The 19,067-nt window shown below is 35.2% G+C and overlaps 2 protein-coding genes, 1 long non-coding RNA gene and 1 pseudogene across 5 annotated transcripts; 2 read left to right on the top strand and 2 right to left on the bottom strand.

Moving 5' to 3' along the window:
* Window positions 1-435: 435 nt before the first annotated feature.
* LOC104771290 (AT-hook motif nuclear-localized protein 14-like) lies at window positions 436-3,435 on the bottom strand. 2 transcript variants are annotated; one of them, XR_015594055.1, is made up of 6 exons: window positions 2,891-3,424; window positions 2,484-2,536; window positions 2,161-2,289; window positions 1,714-1,886; window positions 989-1,277; window positions 436-818 (listed from the first exon to the last, which is right to left on the bottom strand). XR_015594055.1 is itself a non-coding variant. In XM_010495796.3 (6 exons), the coding sequence occupies exons 1-6, from the start codon at window positions 3,312-3,314 to the stop codon at window positions 775-777; spliced, it is 1,092 nt and encodes a 363-aa protein (XP_010494098.1). In that variant the 5' UTR covers window positions 3,315-3,435; the 3' UTR covers window positions 436-774. The 2 variants fall into 2 exon arrangements, 1 of the variants encoding a protein (XP_010494098.1); XM_010495796.3 differs by having other exon boundaries at window positions 1,714-1,866; window positions 2,891-3,435.
* Window positions 3,436-4,078: 643 nt separating this feature from the next.
* On the top strand, window positions 4,079-5,043 carry LOC104771289 (uncharacterized). The gene is made up of 3 exons (XR_015594013.1): window positions 4,079-4,362; window positions 4,503-4,552; window positions 4,649-5,043. It is a non-coding gene; the product is annotated as an uncharacterized LOC104771289 (long non-coding RNA).
* Window positions 5,044-6,697: 1,654 nt separating this feature from the next.
* Window positions 6,698-9,374, top strand: LOC104771287 (putative protein FAR1-RELATED SEQUENCE 10). Its single transcript, XM_010495795.3, is given in 4 exon segments — window positions 6,698-8,031; window positions 8,106-8,549; window positions 8,639-9,199; window positions 9,201-9,374. Coding segments are annotated over 4 exon segments (2,292 nt in total). The 5' UTR covers window positions 6,698-6,768; the 3' UTR covers window positions 9,225-9,374.
* Window positions 9,375-16,047: 6,673 nt separating this feature from the next.
* Window positions 16,048-17,716, bottom strand: LOC104771286 (rubisco accumulation factor 1.1, chloroplastic pseudogene; annotated as a pseudogene). Its single transcript, XR_015592327.1, has one exon. The product of XR_015592327.1 is annotated as a rubisco accumulation factor 1.1, chloroplastic pseudogene (transcript).
* Between the last annotated feature and the right edge of the window lie 1,351 nt (window positions 17,717-19,067).

Genomic DNA, 19,067 nt, shown 5'->3' with positions numbered 1-19,067 from the left:
TACCGTTATAAATCATCAAAAGTTTGACATTCTTTGCGCAAATGAAATGTCGTTGAAGTTATTGAAAAGCTAGAAGAGTTAATTTCACCTCCAAATGAAATCAGACAAAGTCATCACGTGATTCGGAAGTTATTTCCATTTTACTACAAAAGGTTCCTAATGGAAGTCATCACGTGACAAATCTCGAATTAATCCATTAGGAAATCAGACAAAGTCATCACGTGATTCGGAAGTTATTCGAGATTTGTTACTAGTCGTAAAAGACTACATAGTTCCAAATGATTTTCAAATCCTAGAGATGGACGGAATAAATTCAAGATACAAAATTAAAAAAAAATCTCTCTAAATATAAGTTTTTCAACAATTTAATATCTCTATACATTAATAAAATATTAGACCTTATATTATTAATTTGTAGAAGTTTTACTGTCTATATTCCTGAAATTTGCAATTTCTTTGAGAAAAAAAAAAGGTGAAATGAAACAGAATCCAGAAGTGAAGTTATTATAATTTTACACTGAACTAAGAGCAAAAGCATCGCTGTCTTCCCTGTGTTTCTCTCTCTCTCTCTCTCTCTCTCTCTCTCTCTCTCTCTCTCTCTCTCTCTCTCTCTCTCTCTCTCTCTCTCTCTCTCTCTCTCTCTCACTGCCTTTGCAATGAAAAATTCCATCAGACTTAAGTCCACTCTCACTTTAATTCATGCTCAACGTCGGTTTCGATCTAAAACCCTACACACTTTTCTCTGGAAACTTGAATCCTTACTAATCTGCCAATTTACTCATAATCTTCATTTTCTGATGACCCATTTCCTCTCAGTCCTGCACAACATAACATTCATAAGGCCACCATAACAGTCCAAACCACAAACAAAATCAGTCTTATTATTAGGCTTGTGAAAGACTCAGTCTCATTAAATGGTCGAGAACACAGTAAGCTACCTATTGATGACCCAATAGATACAAACAAATAAGTGGTTAGCAATTTTTACCTGACAAATCATATCCAGTACCTCCCCACTCGGAAGGTCGGGCATGTGCCATGTGCATGCCCTGAGGTGGTTGCATCATGAAATGAGCTCCACCACCCAATGCACTGCTAGTAATAGTATGATGCTCATCGTTTGGATTCCTTTCAGAAGATTCCATACCAGGATGGTAGCCAAGCAAAGATTCTGCGCCAGGAGAAGGTAACACGTTGCCACTTCCTGAAGCATCATCTCCTTTCACACCATTTCTTCCATCCTTCTTTTTTTCTAGCTGAAACGTGCCAAGAATCACCTGCAGGGGAAACCAAAGCCACGAAATCAGAGGTTATCCTATTGATACAAGCCAAAGAGTATTTCTTTGATCTCATTACCAAAATTGTTCGTAATGTGAAAATAAGAAAAGGATTTAAGCTAAGCTTCTTCTTAACCCTCTTGGATTTAAGGTTAGTTCTTGGAAATTCAGTTTTTGTTATAAACGCCAAGTAACATTTCAAATTATAATCCTAATCTAAAAACGATAAACTCTTACAGCACTTAGTTTGAAAAGGAAAATCACCAAAAAACTAATTAGAAAACACCAAAACCCTTTGTCACGTATCAAGGAATCCCATTTCTAAATTCAGGTGATATCGGCATAGGAGGAAGCAGGGGGCCAAACTGATTTTACATCTGTATAATAGTTGGCACACAGGTAAAGTTATATTATTATAAGAAGAGAGGAAATATACCTGAACTGGACCAGCAGCCTTTAGGTGTCCCCCAACTCCTCCACCGAAGATCTGACCATCTGAACTAGATAAACAAACACTAAGGCCACCAGTTTTACCACCGTGCTCTCCCCGAATATAAGATCCACTCAGTGAGAGAATTTCATACTGACCCTGAATAAAAGTTTGTAATTCTGAAGCAAGTTGATGATCATCATATGTAATTCTCAAACATGTATGTCAGAAATGAATAAAGATTCTTTAGCTGTAACAAACAGGTCCCAAAAGAAACCAATTTCATAGGCTCTAAAAATATGGTGAACAGAGAATCAATACATCATCATAAGATAAGAAAAAAGGTTGACATTAATATGTCATCCAGAGTAAAGAAGATATCCTTTTCCAAATTTCAAAGAGTTTATACGCAAGAACTACTTGAAAGGTACTAGATAGCAACAAGAGAATCACCTCATAAGATACACTGGTTCCTGAAGCCAGGTGAGACAAGGATGCATTAGAGATGGAGCCAGACGCAGAAAGAACGCATAACTCATGCTTGGTTTGCTGAGCGAAAAGGACAATTTTCTCTGCCACATCCTATCAAACACATAAGAGGACAGCTTGATCAATCCAAATTTGTATTCGCATAAATGAAAAAACAATAGAAAACCTTATAGAAGATCTCTAGCAAAGCCGATTATACAACTGATCTAAGAAGCGTTCAAACCAATAGAGTTGCAGTATTAACCAAACCCTTTAAAGAAGTATCATTGACCAATAATAATACTCACCTCACCAGGAGTTATATTAACAATGTGCGGAATAAAGCTTTGCCCAGTTTTCCCTACAACAAGACAAAAATTATATGAGCAAGACGACTTCAATACACAATAAGGTATACTGGTGATCATTTTATCATATAAACTAATATGAATCTTCAGCATGAACTGGATTCAGGTTGAATTGGTAATACCACAACTTATAATGGAAACAAAAGCCATCAACTTATATGAAAGTTACCTAAATACCAAAACTGAGAAATTTCAGTTTCATCCCTAAAAAATTTGAAACTTTAACAGGAAACAGAACAACAAGATATCAATGAAAAGACAACAAATTTGGAGAACTAACGAATCAAAGATCAAATCTTTAGGACAATGAGAAGAGAAGAGACGTAAAGGGGTTTTGAGTAACGCACCGACAGAACCCAAAAGTGATTTCCTTGAACCGGATTTAGAAACCGGCGGCGAAACGCCGGCGGCAGCAGCAACGGCGGCTTGCTCTCTCCTTTCTCTAGCAGAAGAATTACTCGCAGAAGAAGCCAATTTCTTAGCGGCTAAAGCTTGAGCTGGAGTCTCATACTTCCTAGGTCTCCCTCTCTTCCTCTTAACCGGATCAATCGAAACATTTACAGCCGAAGAAGGAACCGAGAAGAGAGAAGAAGACCCATCATTAGGTGTTTGCAAATTCCCATTGTTGGAGGAAGGAATCAAGTTTCCGGCGGAAGTTGTGGCGGAGACGGTGGTGGGATTGTGATTGAAAGGGTTGTAGTAAGAAGAAGTGAGATGTTGTTGTTGGTCTTGGTGGTGGTGGTGGTGGTGGTGCCTTTCGTTAGGTTCCATTTCTTTTTTTTTTAAGATAGAATAGAAAGACAGCAACAAAAATAAAAATGTTTTTTTTTTTTCCTTTTCTTAATTTTTTTTTTTTTCTTTTAGGGTTTTTATGGATTTTCATTTATCTTTTGGTGATCAATACAATAAAACTTTAATGTGTTGCTCTCCTTGCTTGACACATCAGATTTTGTATTGAAGGAGAGAATGACATCAATTAAAATGGCTAGCCTATCAAATTAAAACAATTAATACATGTCAGCTTTTTTTTTCTTATGTGGACAAAGCAAATTGAAAACGATAGCGTTTAATCTATTGCTCGATTTCTTTTCTTCATCGCCGTGATACAATTTTCTTCTTCGGCACCTTTTAACCTTCGACCGACTGTGCTATTTATACCATGGCTGGGAGCATCACCACCGTCGGATTCAAAGCTATTCTCGTCGGAGCTACTAAAACTGTGTCGCATCGAGATTCTCGTCTCAACGTCGATTGTCGTAGAGCTTCTCCAAATCAAAGACATAGGTATTTGTTAAAAATCGCCCTTAACTTACACTACGATTTACTTTACTGATTCCTATTACTTGCATATATATTCTTGCTAATTTGATTTCTACTTTTTATTTTTGGGATTGAAGATTTATGTGCTGTATATTTCTCCTCTCCGATTCTGGGTAAGTGAATCTTCCATCCTTTCTTTCCAGATTCAGATCGAGTAATTGATCAATCTAAAATTTTGAACTTAATTCATCTGGTTTTTTTGTAACTTTGTGAAGTTTTAGTTCCTTTGTAGAGTTACAGCTTGATCATTTTGGTGGACTATTATCATACATGTTTGTGATTAAAGTTGAAAGTCTGTATGAGAGTTATCTTGTGTGGTAAAAAGCTGTGTAACATTTGAACATGTAGAGATGATAAGGTAATGTGTAGAGAACATAATTTTGGTTGTGGTGGATTTCTTCTTCTTGATCCACCAGAATCTATTCATCAGATCCGACGATGTACGGTTACGACCATAACACATGTATATAACTATAAGCGTGTGTGATGATGTAATAAGGTAACAAATTTCAGATATATAAAAGAGTTTCTATTTTACTTTTTGTTTCTCGAAGAGACGACGTCTCTTACTCTGTTTTGTTCTTTCTCTTCTCAATATTCTAACACTCTTATTTTGTATCAATGCCTTTTCCATAGCAGAATTATCCAGGCAAGATTCGCGATGCATCCTTCTTTAATGTCTTGTCAAGGTTAAATTTCTACATCTCTTATATTTCCAGATGAATTGCTTCTTCTTTAGTTACTCTGCTTGCTTCTTCATTCTTCAACCTCGTGGATTTTTCCAGGTTCATTGCATTGATATTGGACCTGATTACTCCCTCCCATGGGCCATGGCAGAAGGAAAGACAATTTACTGACACTATAAGGCAAATTTTTTAATGACAAATTCCACTTTTATCGCTTACAGGTTGTTTCATGAGTCAATCACATCTTCTACAATTGAACTGCTTTTATGATAGGAGATGGAAAGCACTTGACAAATGTCAATTGTATGGATCATGATACATATGTTTACTTTTCTTCTTGGATTCTATATGTATCAGCTATGATCAATTCCTCTCAAAATCATCTTGTTAAGAGATCAATTTTTGATAAGCGATAAGATAAACGAAGAAAATAGAAAATATTGTACGTAGCTAATGTTTTGTAACTATGATATTAACTTGCCGATTTCTCTACATACGTGTGAGTTTAAGATCTTCTACTTTAAGTTAGTAGCATGTGCTTCTATTCATCAATATGCTGACCCTAGCTGCGAGGATTTAATTTTTTTATTTCTTTGATTAGTTCAACACTTCAACTAAACATGTACTTATCTAAATACAGTTGAAGATCTTCTCTCTCACTTGTGGTGCACAGGTTTTATTTAAGAATGTGGACGGACTGTGACATAGTTTTGCTTTCAGTAGAAATCAAGGATGTTAAGAAATGTGTTTAAATGGACACAGGTCCATATAAAACCAACAAAAAAAATGAAAAGAGGCTTATTACGGTCACAAATTTTCAAAGGCAATATTGATTATTTTGAACATGTGTTGACGAGTTTACAACTAATCAAAACTATATGTAGATAATTAAATTTAAAACTACAAAAAAACACCTCAAAATTAAACTAGACCAATATATCTCCCACAACAAGCTATACGAAAAAAACATCCCAAAACACATAGAATACATTAGTTAATTGTAAAATTATCGACTCAAATGTAAACGCTTATAATAACAAATATTACGGAATTACAAATCATTGTAGGTTTGTCTTTATTTTATTGTTTCATTGCATTTCTATATCTTATCATTTTCAAAACCATAATTTTCATAGTTAATCTAATTTCAAAAAATAAAAAATTATATTTTTAACATCAAATATATTTAAAAATAAATAAAAAAACATCCCGCGGCATCGCGCGGGTCTAACCTAGTAAAACTAAAAGAAGATGGTTATCGAGTCTCTCATGTTGTCGTCGTCTGAGATATGAATGTGTTTTTAGCCGTTGGATTACATAGGGATGAGGGCAGAGCCGAAGTTCTCTCCATGGTTGGTTATACACTATTGTGATGATACATCATTGATTAGTATATTATATAATATATTTTTTATTCAAAATATTTTTTGACCCAATAATTTTAGTAATTAAAAACACTACGCAAAATTGAAAGTAAAAAGACATATAATGGTTGGGTTAATGTGTTCATACATACATTTTAGGTGGTAGTAAAAAATATATTTGTAATATACAGTATATTTAGGTGTAAAAAATACGCTTTTAACGGTAACATACATAAAATATTGATAAATGGATATAAATATGTATATTATAGCAAACATAAAACTTATAAATAACGTACAACAAATTTTAATATATTTTCTAAAATATAATATAATTTACAAAACTTTAAACCCACACAACAGACGTGTCTTTATCTAGTTAGTAATGAAATATGTTTTCTTTAAAAAGTACACAATAAGACATATTTTTGCGAAATATCGAAATGTACTATTACATTCCCATAATATACATCTATATATATAACTAGATGAGAACTCATTATGCACATATAATTATATTATACACTATTATGTATAATATAGTATAAATTATGCAATTATGTTTAATCGATTCTAAGATGTATATCTAAATGTATATATATAGATTTTTTAAAAAATATATCATATTATTAGATTCTCAAAACAAAATCACACTGATCAAATAATAAATTAATAAAGTTATTAATTTTGTAAGATTAATTTTGTAGACTAATTAAACTAATTAATTTTGTAAGATTAATTTATTTATTATATTATATATTTATTTTGAGTTTTGCAAAGTTTTAGTTTCGTCACTTTGTGTACCCCCATTTTTTTCCCCAAAAGAGAGAGAAAAGTAAACAAAAGAGTTGAACAATGGCGTTTGTTAAAAAACTCAAGTTCGAAACCACAAGGCAGAGAGTTGTTGTATCACCCACCACAACTATAAAGCGTAATCGAAGACGATCCAATTCCTTAGCGACCTTTTTGTCTCAATTAAAATTCTCGATTGTTCGTTCCTCTTCCAGGGTTTCTGAATTGGGTTTGCAGACTAGAAGAAAATTGGATATATCTAATCTTCTTCTAAAATCCGTTAACGAGATGTCGTTGAATAACATCTGGATTCGTCGTCAGCAATGTCCTTGTGGCGATTGGAAATGCTACATCAGATTCGAAGGAGATGAATCAAGCTGCCTAGTAACTAAGAGCGAGCTAGACTCATCAACAACAACCACAGGTACAGGATCATCACTATATGATAACACTGTGTTCATGCCTTACGTTGGCCAAATCTTTAGAACAGACGACGAGGCCTTTGAGTATTACAGTGCATTCGCTAGGAAGAGTGGCTTTTCGATTCGGAAAGCGCGGTCTACGGAGAGTCCGAACTTAGGTGTGTATAGGAGAGATTTCGTTTGTTATCGTTCTGGTTTTAACCAGCCTAGGAAGAAAGCTAATGTAGAGCATCCACGGGAGCGTAAGTCTGTTAGATGTGGGTGCGATGCTAAGATGTATTTGACTAAAGAAGTTGTTGATGGTGTGAGTCGTTGTTGGTATGTTTCTCAGTTTAGTAATGTTCATAACCATGAGCTTTTGGAAGATGATCAAGTTAGGTTGCTTCCTGCTTATAGGAAGATTCAGCAGTCTGATCAGGATAGGATTCTTTTGTTGTCTAAAGCTGGTTTCCCTGTGAACCGGATTGTTAAGTTGTTGGAGTTGGAGAAGGGTGTTCACGCTGGGCAGTTGCCTTTTATTGAGAAAGATGTTAGGAACTTTGTTAGAGCGTGTAAGAAGAGTGTTCAAGAGAATGATGCTTTCCTTTGCGAGAAACGTGAGAGTGATACCCTTGAGCTTCTTGAGTCTTGTAAAGCTTTGGCTGAGAGGGATATGGGTTTTGCTTATGACTGTACCTCTGATGAGAACCAGAAAGTTGAAAACCTTGCGTGGGCTTTCGGTGATTCTGTTGGTGCCTACTCTTTGTTTGGGGATGTGGTTGTTTTCGACACTACTTATCGGTCAATCCCTTATGGTTTGCTTCTTGGGGTGTTTTTTGGGATTGACAACAATGGCAAGGCGATTCTTCTGGGATGTGTTTTGCTGCAAGATGAGAGCTGTCTTTCCTTCACATGGGCTTTACAGGTTTGTGCAAGTCAAATTTGTTGTCATATATGTTTGTGCTCATGCTCTCATTATTTTGTCTTATTTTTGGACAGACTTTTGTTCGTTTCATGAGAGGACGGCATCCTCAGACATTTCTGACTGATATGGATGCAGGACTTAAAGATGCTATTGCGAGGGAAATGCCAAATACTCACCATGTGGTATTTATGTGGCACATAGTCTCCAAACTAGCAAGCTGGTTTTCTCAGACTCTTGGGTCGCACTATGATGAATTTAGAGCTGGGTTTGAGATGTTTTGTCGGGCAGGGAATATAGATGAATTTGAACAGCAGTGGAATCTCCTTGTCACTCGGTTTGGTCTTGTTCAAGATAGACATGCGGCATTGCTTTATTCGTGCCGAGCATCCTGGTCACCTTGTTACATCAGAGAACATTTTGTAGCTCAAACTATGACCCCTGAGTTTAATTTATCTATAGATTCTTTCTTAAAAAGAATTGTTGCTGGGCCAACATGCATGCAACTCTTACTTGAAGAGGTTTGTGAATCAAATGAGACATACAGTTTACGCAATTTCAAATATTATTTCAGTGCTGCCTTGATTCATTATTCGAGAAAACGTTGCAGGTCAGTGCGGCTGCAAGTCTAGCCAAGCAAATCCCGCCACGATTCACTTATCCGAGCTTGAAAACCTGTATGCCTATGGAAGATCAAGCAAGGGGGATTTTGACGCCTTATGCCTTTAGCATATTACAAAACGAACTGGTTTTGTCTGTGCAGTATGCTGTGTCTGAGATGGCCAATGGTCCATACATCGTACATCACTTTAAGAAAATGGAAGGGGAATGTTGTGTGATCTGGAACCCGGAAAATGAGGAGATCCAGTGTTCATGCAAGGAATTTGAGCACTCCGGAATATTGTGTAGGCACACTCTTCGTGTACTGACGGTGAAGAACTGCTTCCTTATACCTGAGCAGTACTTTCTATTACGATGGAGACAGGAATGTCCTCACGTTGCTGCAGAGAATCAAAATGGCCAGGGCATTGGCGATGACTGTGCTCAAACGTTTCATTCGCTCACAGAAACTCTCCTCACAGAGTCTATGATCTGCAAGGATCGTCTTGATTACGCTAACCAAGAACTTTCTCTACTTATAGATCGTGTGAGAAATGTGGCACCGGCTAATTGCTTGTATCAGCCATGACTGCTAAGTTCTAATCTAGCAAATGAAATGTTTTAAAGAGGGCAATAAGTCTTTTCTATCTTTCTTTTTTCTTTTGGGTTTAGTTTGTTTGATATACATCCTTATTGCAAAAGTTGGCACAGAACTATCATCAATAAGACTTGTCTGAAAACCCCTACCTCTCAAGTGTAACATTCAGGTAATAGTGTTGAGGTTCATAGAATCATAGACCATCTGAAATTAGTGTTGAGGTTCATAGACCATCTGAAATTAGTGTTGAGGTTCATAGACCATCTGAAATTAGTGGTAAACAACAAGGTTCATTTCGAATTTTGATTAACAACAGGATACAAGTTTGAAAATTGTCAATTGGTTTGCAGGTTCCTCTGATTGATTCAAAGATTTTGTTTATTGAAAATTAAAGGATTAATTTGTTGAACGACCTCACCAGACTTTCTGCTTCGACTTACCGCTCTTACATCGTTTGACCGCTGAAAGAACTCTTGCTAGTTGGTTTGAAACTTCAGTTGTATACGGAGAGCTTTCATCTTCCCTTCAAATCACTTGTTCCTTATATAATATTTGATGTCTCATCGTCTAGGATAGAATTTTAGATATGGAATCCAAAACCGTTGAGCAGTAAGTAGCTGGATCTCCTCCAGAAAATAAATTTGATGTTTTCTCTGAGGAAACTTGTGCGTACATATGTCCAGTGAACATTTCTGTCAACCTTGAACCGGGAGTTAATTCTCCATCACTAAAAACGGCGGAAAAAGAACCAGATGATACTCTTTCAGGTGAAAGGGGTCAAACAATTCATCAAACAGTAACAATCAGGAGGACACTACTACTAAAGGTAACCCTGGTTGAAAGAGAGCTTCTCAATACATAGTGTTTGATGTGAGATGCACAATTCTCATTTCTTTCTTTCGTTCGTTATCTTCAAGATATATGAAAAACAAGCATGCCTGGAGAAAATTTACTGTCAAAACATTTGGAGTTAGCACACGGAGACGCTCGCTGCAACCAGATCCTGTTCAGCTCACCCTTAAGGTAAAGCAATCACCAGCACAAATTTGACTCCCCTCAGTGATTCAGCTCATTCTTTATTTTCATCTATTGGTCAAGGAATCCAAATTCCATTCTCAAATCTCAAGTAGTCAGTCTCTTCACTTTAGTTTCCATATTCATTCTTCACATTTGAAAATAGATTCAAGTATCATATCGTTGACAAATACAGTAAAGCATTTTAGCCTTTGAAATAAAACCAAGAAGAAGAAGTTACTGTGAAGACGTAAGACTCAGTGCCCTTCGTTCGTTGTGCTTCACCTCAAACATACCATCTGAGCCCGGAGAATGGCTGGCAAACAGAGAGTGTGGATTCAGAAGATGATATCGCAAGTTGAACAATGAAGGAACATCTGAGCAGCAAACTCCCTAACACCATATCAAGACTAATCGTACAGTGTGTGTTACTCAAGTTTAAATGAAGTGAAGATCCCACTCAAATTACAAACCTAGCACTGGAACATTGTTGAGGAACCGGTGGCTGAGTCTTTCTTGAGCTGTTGATGGTGATGCTATAGGTTGTTGGTAAGTTGAACACTGTGGTCAGACTGTGTAGGAAAGAAGGTTCGGCTAGAGATTCTGTTTTATGAAGCTGCTTAACCGATGGCCTGACAAGTGACAGAAGCATGTTCCAAATCATGAGAAGTTGTGTCCATCAACGAATTTGGGGTCAGATCTTTTTGTGTTTCAAGAATGTTAACAACACTCTCCCGTCTCCAATACCTACACAAGCAACAATACCACTGGCGGCAACCTGAAACACAATACCCAGTAAATATTGATAGATTCAAACTTTGTTTGCAGGATCCTCTTCCTTGGCCAATTCACACTCTTGCACAAGATTAACACATCATCATGTCTAACTAAACCAGAAGATGCATTAGAGGAACTGAACGATACAGTACAATCGTTACCGACCACTACATCAAACAAAATGCAAACTCACTAGTGTTTTGAAAATGGTATCTAACTATCTACTTTCAATGGACCGCATCATCATAACAATCAGGATGCTAACTTCCAAAGCAAAGGACCCTACCCATTTTTCTATCGAACTTCTATAAAATTTTTGTCTTAATTAGACTCGAAACACTTTTTGTATATATATACATCAATCGCTTTCCTACACTCTTGAAAAAGCTTCTCTTAGCCTTCAAATTTCTGCCCGGACACAATCTGGTTCTGCTGCATATTCTGCAATTCAAGTAAGTGGAGTTAAGAACACACACAAATAAGAAAAGAAAAACAAAAGCAAGTATTCACGCAAAGGAGCTTACATTTTCAAAAAATAGAATCTCAGGTCGAAAATGAAGTTTTAGGATTTTATTGAGAACACCATCCCAGTCTCCAATAACCTGGAAAAGCAACATATATCACTAAGTCACAAGGCATCTTAATGTCTATTTTGATGATCTGAAGGATCTTCTTGAATGTAATATTTTTGAATAATGCATGTGATAACCAAAATCGTTTCTAGCCTCACTTTCAAGAGAGATAGGTTTCACATTTGCTTAAAAGATTTGAGGACAAAAAAAAGTGACTTGCCTTGGTTTCTCAGAGTGAAATAACAGTGATGATCATTGATCACACCATAAGAACGTTTCAACTGGATACCCCATTTCCATCTCGCATCTATTGCAGTTCTTTGTCGCCAATTCTTACACTTCAAAGTACGGGGTCCATGGTGGTAAATTCTCCAAGATGTATACAAACTGGTCAAAGACATTATTTGCTTCCTAAAGAATACAAAAATATATGAAGCCTGAGAAACAAGTAACTCACACATAAGATAAAGGTTTAAAATGAGAGCAGAGTACAGACCGGATGTTGATAGAGACTGAGATTCCTGATAAAGGAAAGTCTCCCTTAAGAAAAAGATCATGTGAAGCTGTGACATACTTTGTTCAATCTTGCAAAAACGCTATTATCTAATAGAAGTATATGTTTTGACGAAAGTCTAATGAAAAATACAACGTAATTTTATGAACAACTCATTTTCTATTTTTTAAAATCATTTTTTGGTAATTTATTTTTCTTGAAGTTAAATTTTATGATACTACATACTAGATTAGGACCCATCCGATATGCGGTTTATAATTTTTAAAATAAAATAAAATTTATCAAAGAATATAAACTAAATATTTTTAGTAAGTAAATAAATACACCGAGGTGTCCAATGTGATATTTGATGTAAAAGATGTGACTCTACGGTTGAAACTATTAATCATGTTTTTTTTTTGAATGTCCTCGTTCGTGTGAAGTTTGGGATTTATCTCTGACACCGGTTTTGTCAGAGGGTTTACCATATGAGTCAGTGTACTCGAATTTGGATTTTGTTTTCTCGAGGGACGCCTCTCAAGAGGGTGATCCTGATCAACTTCTTCAATTACCATGGATTTTATGGGTAATCTGGAAGGCCATTAAAAAAAAATCAAGGTTAAGAGATAGAGGCGAATGATATAATTACTCAGGCTTTGGGCGATAATTTAGCCTGAGAATAGGCGCTCTCTTTTACGGCAGTCATGTCAGCTCCATTTTCGTATTCAGATGTCTAGGTTTCTTCACCTCGTTGTCAGATTAATGGTTCTTGGAAAGCAACCAATGTGTATTCATGATTGGGCTGGTGGTGTTGCGTTGGTGAGGAGCGAACCTTGTTGTTAGGGGCCAAGTGTCTAAAACAGAGCCCATCCCCCTGCATTCGGAGTTAAAAATGTTGTTGTGGGCCATTGAGCGGATACATGTTGAAGGGATCGCTTGTCAATGTTTTGAGACTGATTATGTTGAGTTACTCACTATGGTGCAGTCTTTTGAATATTGGTCGTCCTTCTCCAACTTGCTCGATGAGTTTAACTCGCTGGTGTCTTTCCCACTATTCTCCATCTTTTGGATCCCGCGTGCGTCAAATACGAAGGCGGATTGTCTTGCCCGTGCTTCGTGTTCTCTTATCTCTGAAGTTTCTTTTGTAAATCCTTTCCCTCCGGTTTGGGCAGCTAACCGAGAAATTTCTTTTTAATTGTTTGATTGATAAAAAAATAGTAAATAGATTCACTTTTAGTTTAAGAAAATAGATGTAGATGAGTTCAAAGTTATTAAAATAAAATTAAATTTAACAAAGAATATATATTTAGTTCTTTTCGTAAGAAAAAACAATATATAAAAGTAAAGAGATGAACTTTTAATTATAGAAAATATTTGTTTGTTTTTTTGCTATAATACACTAATGTATATCTATTTACAAATCTACTATCTACATCACCACTAAAAGTGTATTTGTACACACAAATATATTTTATTGTTAAAATATACAGTAAAATATATTCTTTATTCTTTAGTCTTTACTACTACCAACAAATTGTCTTTATGAACAAATTAAAGAATATATTATATGTCACTTTACTTTAACATTTGTGTAGTTACAAAACGCATATGTTAATCTTACATACCCGTATCTATATATTACAATAGCAGTCTTTTTGAATAAATTATTTTGATGGGTGAAAAAATATGAGACAATCTATTTTTTTTTCAACAATATTTTTCTTTGTGTAAAGGTGAGTATTTACATTTTTTTAGAAACAGTAATTAATTGTATAATTTTCACAATCATTTTTTCTTATATAAAAAGTAATATTTTCTTGTAAAATTAGCAACTTAAAATTAAAATAAGTAAACAATATTATAATTTCAAATTTTATAATGATTTTTTTCTAAATTTTAAAACTGTTTAAATATTTTAAATAAAATTAGGTTTTCTTTTTCTATTTTACTTTTATATAAAACATTTTTATGGTAGGTTTTGAATTTTTACATTTTTATTTTTTTCTAATTTTAATAAATTTAAAATTGACACGTGTCAACATCTGAATGATACAATTGACACATGTCACGATCTTGTTAATTAGTAATTTTGACATCAAGCTTTATATAATAAGATATATACAAAAAAATATATTTTGGTTATATTAAGAAAATTATTAGTTGGGCACATTTGATTTCATTTTATATGTTATAACATAAAAAACTATCTTATTATATAAAGTGTGGTTTTCAGAGTTGCTAACTCATGTGATTGTGACACATGTAAATTTTGTCGATTAAAGATTTTACTATGTGTAAGACAAAAAATTTGCTTTTTTCTATATAAAATACTTTTTTTCCCCAAACAAAATAATCTATTTAAAAATAAAACTTTGGTTTTGTTCTGTTGGTTAAACTTTTTTTTTGGTTAGAAATTATGATAATTTCTTATGAGATTGTCTCATTCTTATAAAGTAAAGCTACACAACAGTTATATACACTTTCTCATATTTTATTTTTTCTTATTGTCATAATTTTGTTATCAGGCCAAGATTTTCTATTAAAAAATCATATGATTATGTAACTCATAACACATACGTTTATTGATTATGCATATATCTTTTTTTATTATTTTTAAAGATTATTAAATTACCACTAATTAATTTTTGTTTTTCCTTTTAACTTATAGAGATAGTTATCATAAAAAAAAACATGAGCACACAAGTCTAAAAGTACATCTTACAAGAAAATGGGAAGCGATAATTTTTTAAACAAAAACAAAGAGCTCATAAAAATGAATTTTCTCATACTTTATTAGAAGGTAAATTTTTCTTATTTTCTAAATCAAAATTTTCTCCTATTTTCTCCTTTTTCATATGTAAGATTAATATATGCGTCTTTTTTAATAATCTTAAATATATTGTAGTTTCTAAGATTTATTTATTTTAAGTTCTATTTTGATATTTAAATTATCTAAGACTCATATATCATCGTGCCTATAATTTTCTATTATTTCTTTAATTATGTCAAATTAATTTTATTTTTAGATTGTTTATTTTAATTTCTATTTTTCATTATTGAATTATTTAAAACTCACATATCATCATGCTTATAATTTATATTATTTTAGTTATCTCCAATTATTTTTTTAAAAAAAAATTCTCAATTTTTCTTGGTTGGTCATAAAGAGGCATATATTACTTGGCTAAATGGGGAAAATAGCATATTTTAATAGTAAAATATATTTCGGTATAAAAATACATTTTTAGTGATAACGTACATAATAGATTTGTTACTAGAAAAAAATAAATTAGTGGCATGAAATTAAGTTAAGACTTGAATATATATTTGCAATGTTTTCTACTTTCAAGATGTGATATCTTGATATTTTTGGACATTTATTCACGATTCTTTTGTACTAAACTTGTCAAGTTGTGTATCAATGGCATTGTCATAGGTAATCAAATGTGGTCATAAAAATACATCATGCTGAGATCAGAGAAATGGTTGAAGTTGAAGAAATATAATAATAATTGATATAGCTAAACTTAAAAATATATTTAAAGTTATGAATATTTAAACATATTAAAAGTTTAAAATAATACGAATGATGTTATATTACATGATGGGTTGTGTGATGGCACGAATTTGGATCGATGTTACTGGAAAAATAAAATATCAATAATTTGTTTTTGGTATGCGGTATATGGCATACGGCGGATTATGCACTAGTTGGGTAGAATAGTAGAAACAGTTCAATTTTCTACAAGTTGTAAATATGTAATTTTTATTCTCTAACTTTTGTTAGCTTATGCCATTTTTTGTTTGACTGACGTTTTCGTACGTCTCCAACTCCATTCCATATACATTGTTCTTAGCTGCACAAATTATAGCTTAACTATGGTTAGAATCTTGATGAAATTTCGTATTTAGAAGGAGGCTCCACAAAACACAATTGAGGTTAGCTAGACTCTTTAACACAATAATGAAAGAAACACTTATGTGATAAACAATCAAACAAAGAATCACATATTAATTTGCCAAAAGCATACGAGTAATTGTTTATGAAAAGTTACTAACACTATGATTCTCTAATCGAACTCTAATCCCAATCCTCATCATTTATCTGCCAATCATCATCATCATCTCTGGGCGGCCTAACGACCAAAACAACCATCCCTAAACTCTCATTCACTCCTCTCTCCTTCCACACCGATCCTCTATCCAACTTCATCTCACCTTCAGCCACAACAAGATAGTAGTATCCATTTTCAGCTTCCACCGTCTTCTTCTCCCTATCGATCACAACCATTACCGCCTCTTTTTTCCCGTTCCACGGCAAAACTTTCCTATCATCTTTAAACGAAACCGCAACTCCTCCTTTCGTAACCGCCACCACGGGATCCCAACCAGGCAAAACCACCCATCTACTCCAATCTTTCTCAGCTTCCACCACGCCAAACTCTCCTCCACTTTCAAACTCCATTGGAGCTTCAAGAAGCTTCTCTTCTCCTTCCTCTGCTTTACAAACCGGTAGAACAACAACAGAACTCGCTCCCGCTACTTCTCCAAACCTCAATCTCACCACAGGAACACGAATAATCTTGATTTCCTCTTCTTTAGCTCTCTCTTCTTCACTCTCCCCATGTAACTCCCTCGTCACCGCCTTTTTAGCTTTCTCTGTCACCGCGGTTTCAAGAGCTTGTTCGAGCAACGTAGTTCGAATCTCCGAAGGACTCCGATGCTCTCTACTTTTCCTATAAAGCATAAAAGACAAACAATCTCCAGGCAAGTTATAATCAAAATCTTTAAACCCAACGTCTCCACGGCGATGAGGGTAATCTTTAATCGCTCTAGCGAGATCTTGAGCTCCTTTCGAATCGAAATCGTGATCAACAATGTACTCAGCAGAAGCTACACGTTGAGTGTTGTTTAAAAGACGAATCTCGTAGAGAAGCTCGGCTCCGCCGGTGTCAAACGCAGCGATTAGCTCAGGTTTGGCACCGGATTGAACTAAAGAGTCGCGGACTTGCGCACCGACGATGAGACGATTCTGTTCGACACCGGAGAGTCCGGTGAGTTCTTCGATTGATGGAGGAGTGAAGCCTTCGGTGTAGAGGGATGAGATGAGTGGAGCGTATTCGAACCAGAGCCCGAGACGATCGGCGAGGACTTCGATTTTTCCGGCGGTGTCGAGTGATCGGAATTTTGGAGGAATCGGTGATGGTGGTGGGCGGAACGGTTGATAGAGCTGTTGTTTTGCTGCTTGACGGTTTGAAGCGGGGATTAAGGCGGCGTTGATGGTGGTGAAAGGTTTCGGGTAAACGGGTCGGGTATTGGAGAATCCATGGGTTTTGGATATGGTGAAGAGTGAAGATTTGAGAGTTGTTGCAGTTAGAGAAAGCATGGTGCGACTGAGAGTGGAGAAGAAGATGACGATGGTTGGGTTATCTTATCATCTTCGTCGATAAAAGAGATAAAGAGACTCGGACAAATTAAAGCTTTTTGAACCGGATTTAAACCGGTTTGGTTTGACTGGGTTATGACATCAGTACGGTCTGTGAGTTACTCAGTCTTGATCAATGGTAGTCCACATGGTAATATCATTCCTCAAAGGGGTATAAGACAAGGAGATCCTCTATCACCATATCTCTTCATTCTGTGTGCTGACATAATGAGTCACCTAATTAGAACAAGAGAACGTTCCGGAGATATCAGGGGCATACGTATTGGTAATGGAGTTCCTCCTATAACCCATTTGCAATTTGTGGATGATTCTCTGTTTTTCTGTCAAGCGAATGCACGAAATTGCAAAGCAATCAAAGAAGCTTTCGAGGTGTATGAGTACTACTCAGGTCAACAGATAAACACAAGTAAATCTTTAATTACATTTGGTTCTCGTGTAAACGGCCAGCTTCAGGAAAGATTGAAAAAGATTCTAGCAATACCAAATAATGGTGGAGGTGGCAAATATCTTGGGTTACCAGAGCAATTTGGTAAAAAAAAGAGTGAAATGTTTCATTATATAATTGACAAGGTTAAACAACGAACTGCTTCATGGAAGGGTCGTCATCTCTCACCTGCTGGGAAAGAAATTCTCATTAAATCGGTTGCCCTTGCCATGCCGGTGTACTCAATGACATGCTTTAAAATCCCTCTTGGTGTCATTTCAGAAATAGAGTCAGTTATACAAAGATTCTGGTGGGAGAAGAGTAATCAAGATAGAGGAATACCTTGGATCGCATGGAAACGTTTGCAATATTCTAAGGCTGATGGTGGTTTAGGTTTTAAAAACCTGGAGCATTTTAATGATGCTTTACTTGCTAAACAAGCATGGAGACTAATCCATCACCCGAACTCATTATTTGCTAGAGTTTTTAAAGCTAAATATTACAAGGATGATTGTGTTCTCGATGCAAAACAAAGAGTTAATCAGTCGTACGGTTGGTCATCGATCTTAGTAGGCCTTGATATAATCAAAAATGGATCGAGATACGTTATTGGGAATGGTGAGTCAGTCCGAGTTAATATTGATAACATTACCGTAACAAATCCTCCAAAACCTATTCGAAGTGTTACCCCGGATGAACCTATCATGTTGTCAAACCTCATCACCTCAAATTCGGCATATCAATATTGGGACAACAATAAGATTATGCACTATATTACACCTGCAGATCAGAATAAGCTTTTGAAAATGTATATCCCTCAAACACAGAGACCATATAGGCTAATTTGGCATTACAATAAATCAGGGGATTATACTGTTCGATCTGGATACTGGTTCTCGATGAATAACCCGGACAAACCATGCGACTTACGACCAAAACCTCATGGATCAGTTCGATTAAAAAGACAAATTTGGAAATTAAACATTTTACCAAAGGTAAAACACTTTTTATGGAGACTACTATCGCGCTCTCTCCCCACAACAACTCGTCTTATATATAGGGGAATGAATATTGATCCTGTATGTTCGAGATGCTTACGAAAGGATGAGACAATT

Source organism: Camelina sativa, chromosome 20 (genome assembly GCF_030686135.1).
Source record: "Camelina sativa cultivar CO46 ecotype springtype chromosome 20, ASM3068613v1".
NCBI lineage: Eukaryota > Viridiplantae > Streptophyta > Magnoliopsida > Brassicales > Brassicaceae > Camelina > Camelina sativa.
The sequence above is the reverse complement of the archived record's forward strand: the minus strand, read 5'-3'. Positions and strand labels throughout refer to the sequence as shown.

Excerpts from the sequence above, each read along its gene's own strand:
- LOC104771290 (XM_010495796.3), bottom strand. The coding sequence starts at position 3,314 with ATGGAACCTAACGAAAGGCACCACCACCACCACCACCACCAAGACCAA. Across the intron at positions 2,537-2,890 it reads ATCACTTTTGGGTTCTGTCG|GGAAAACTGGGCAAAGCTTT; the intron begins GTGCGTTACTCA and ends GTCTTGTTGTAG. Across the intron at positions 819-988 it reads TACTGGATATGATTTGTCAG|GACTGAGAGGAAATGGGTCA; the intron begins GTAAAAATTGCT and ends TATGTTGTGCAG.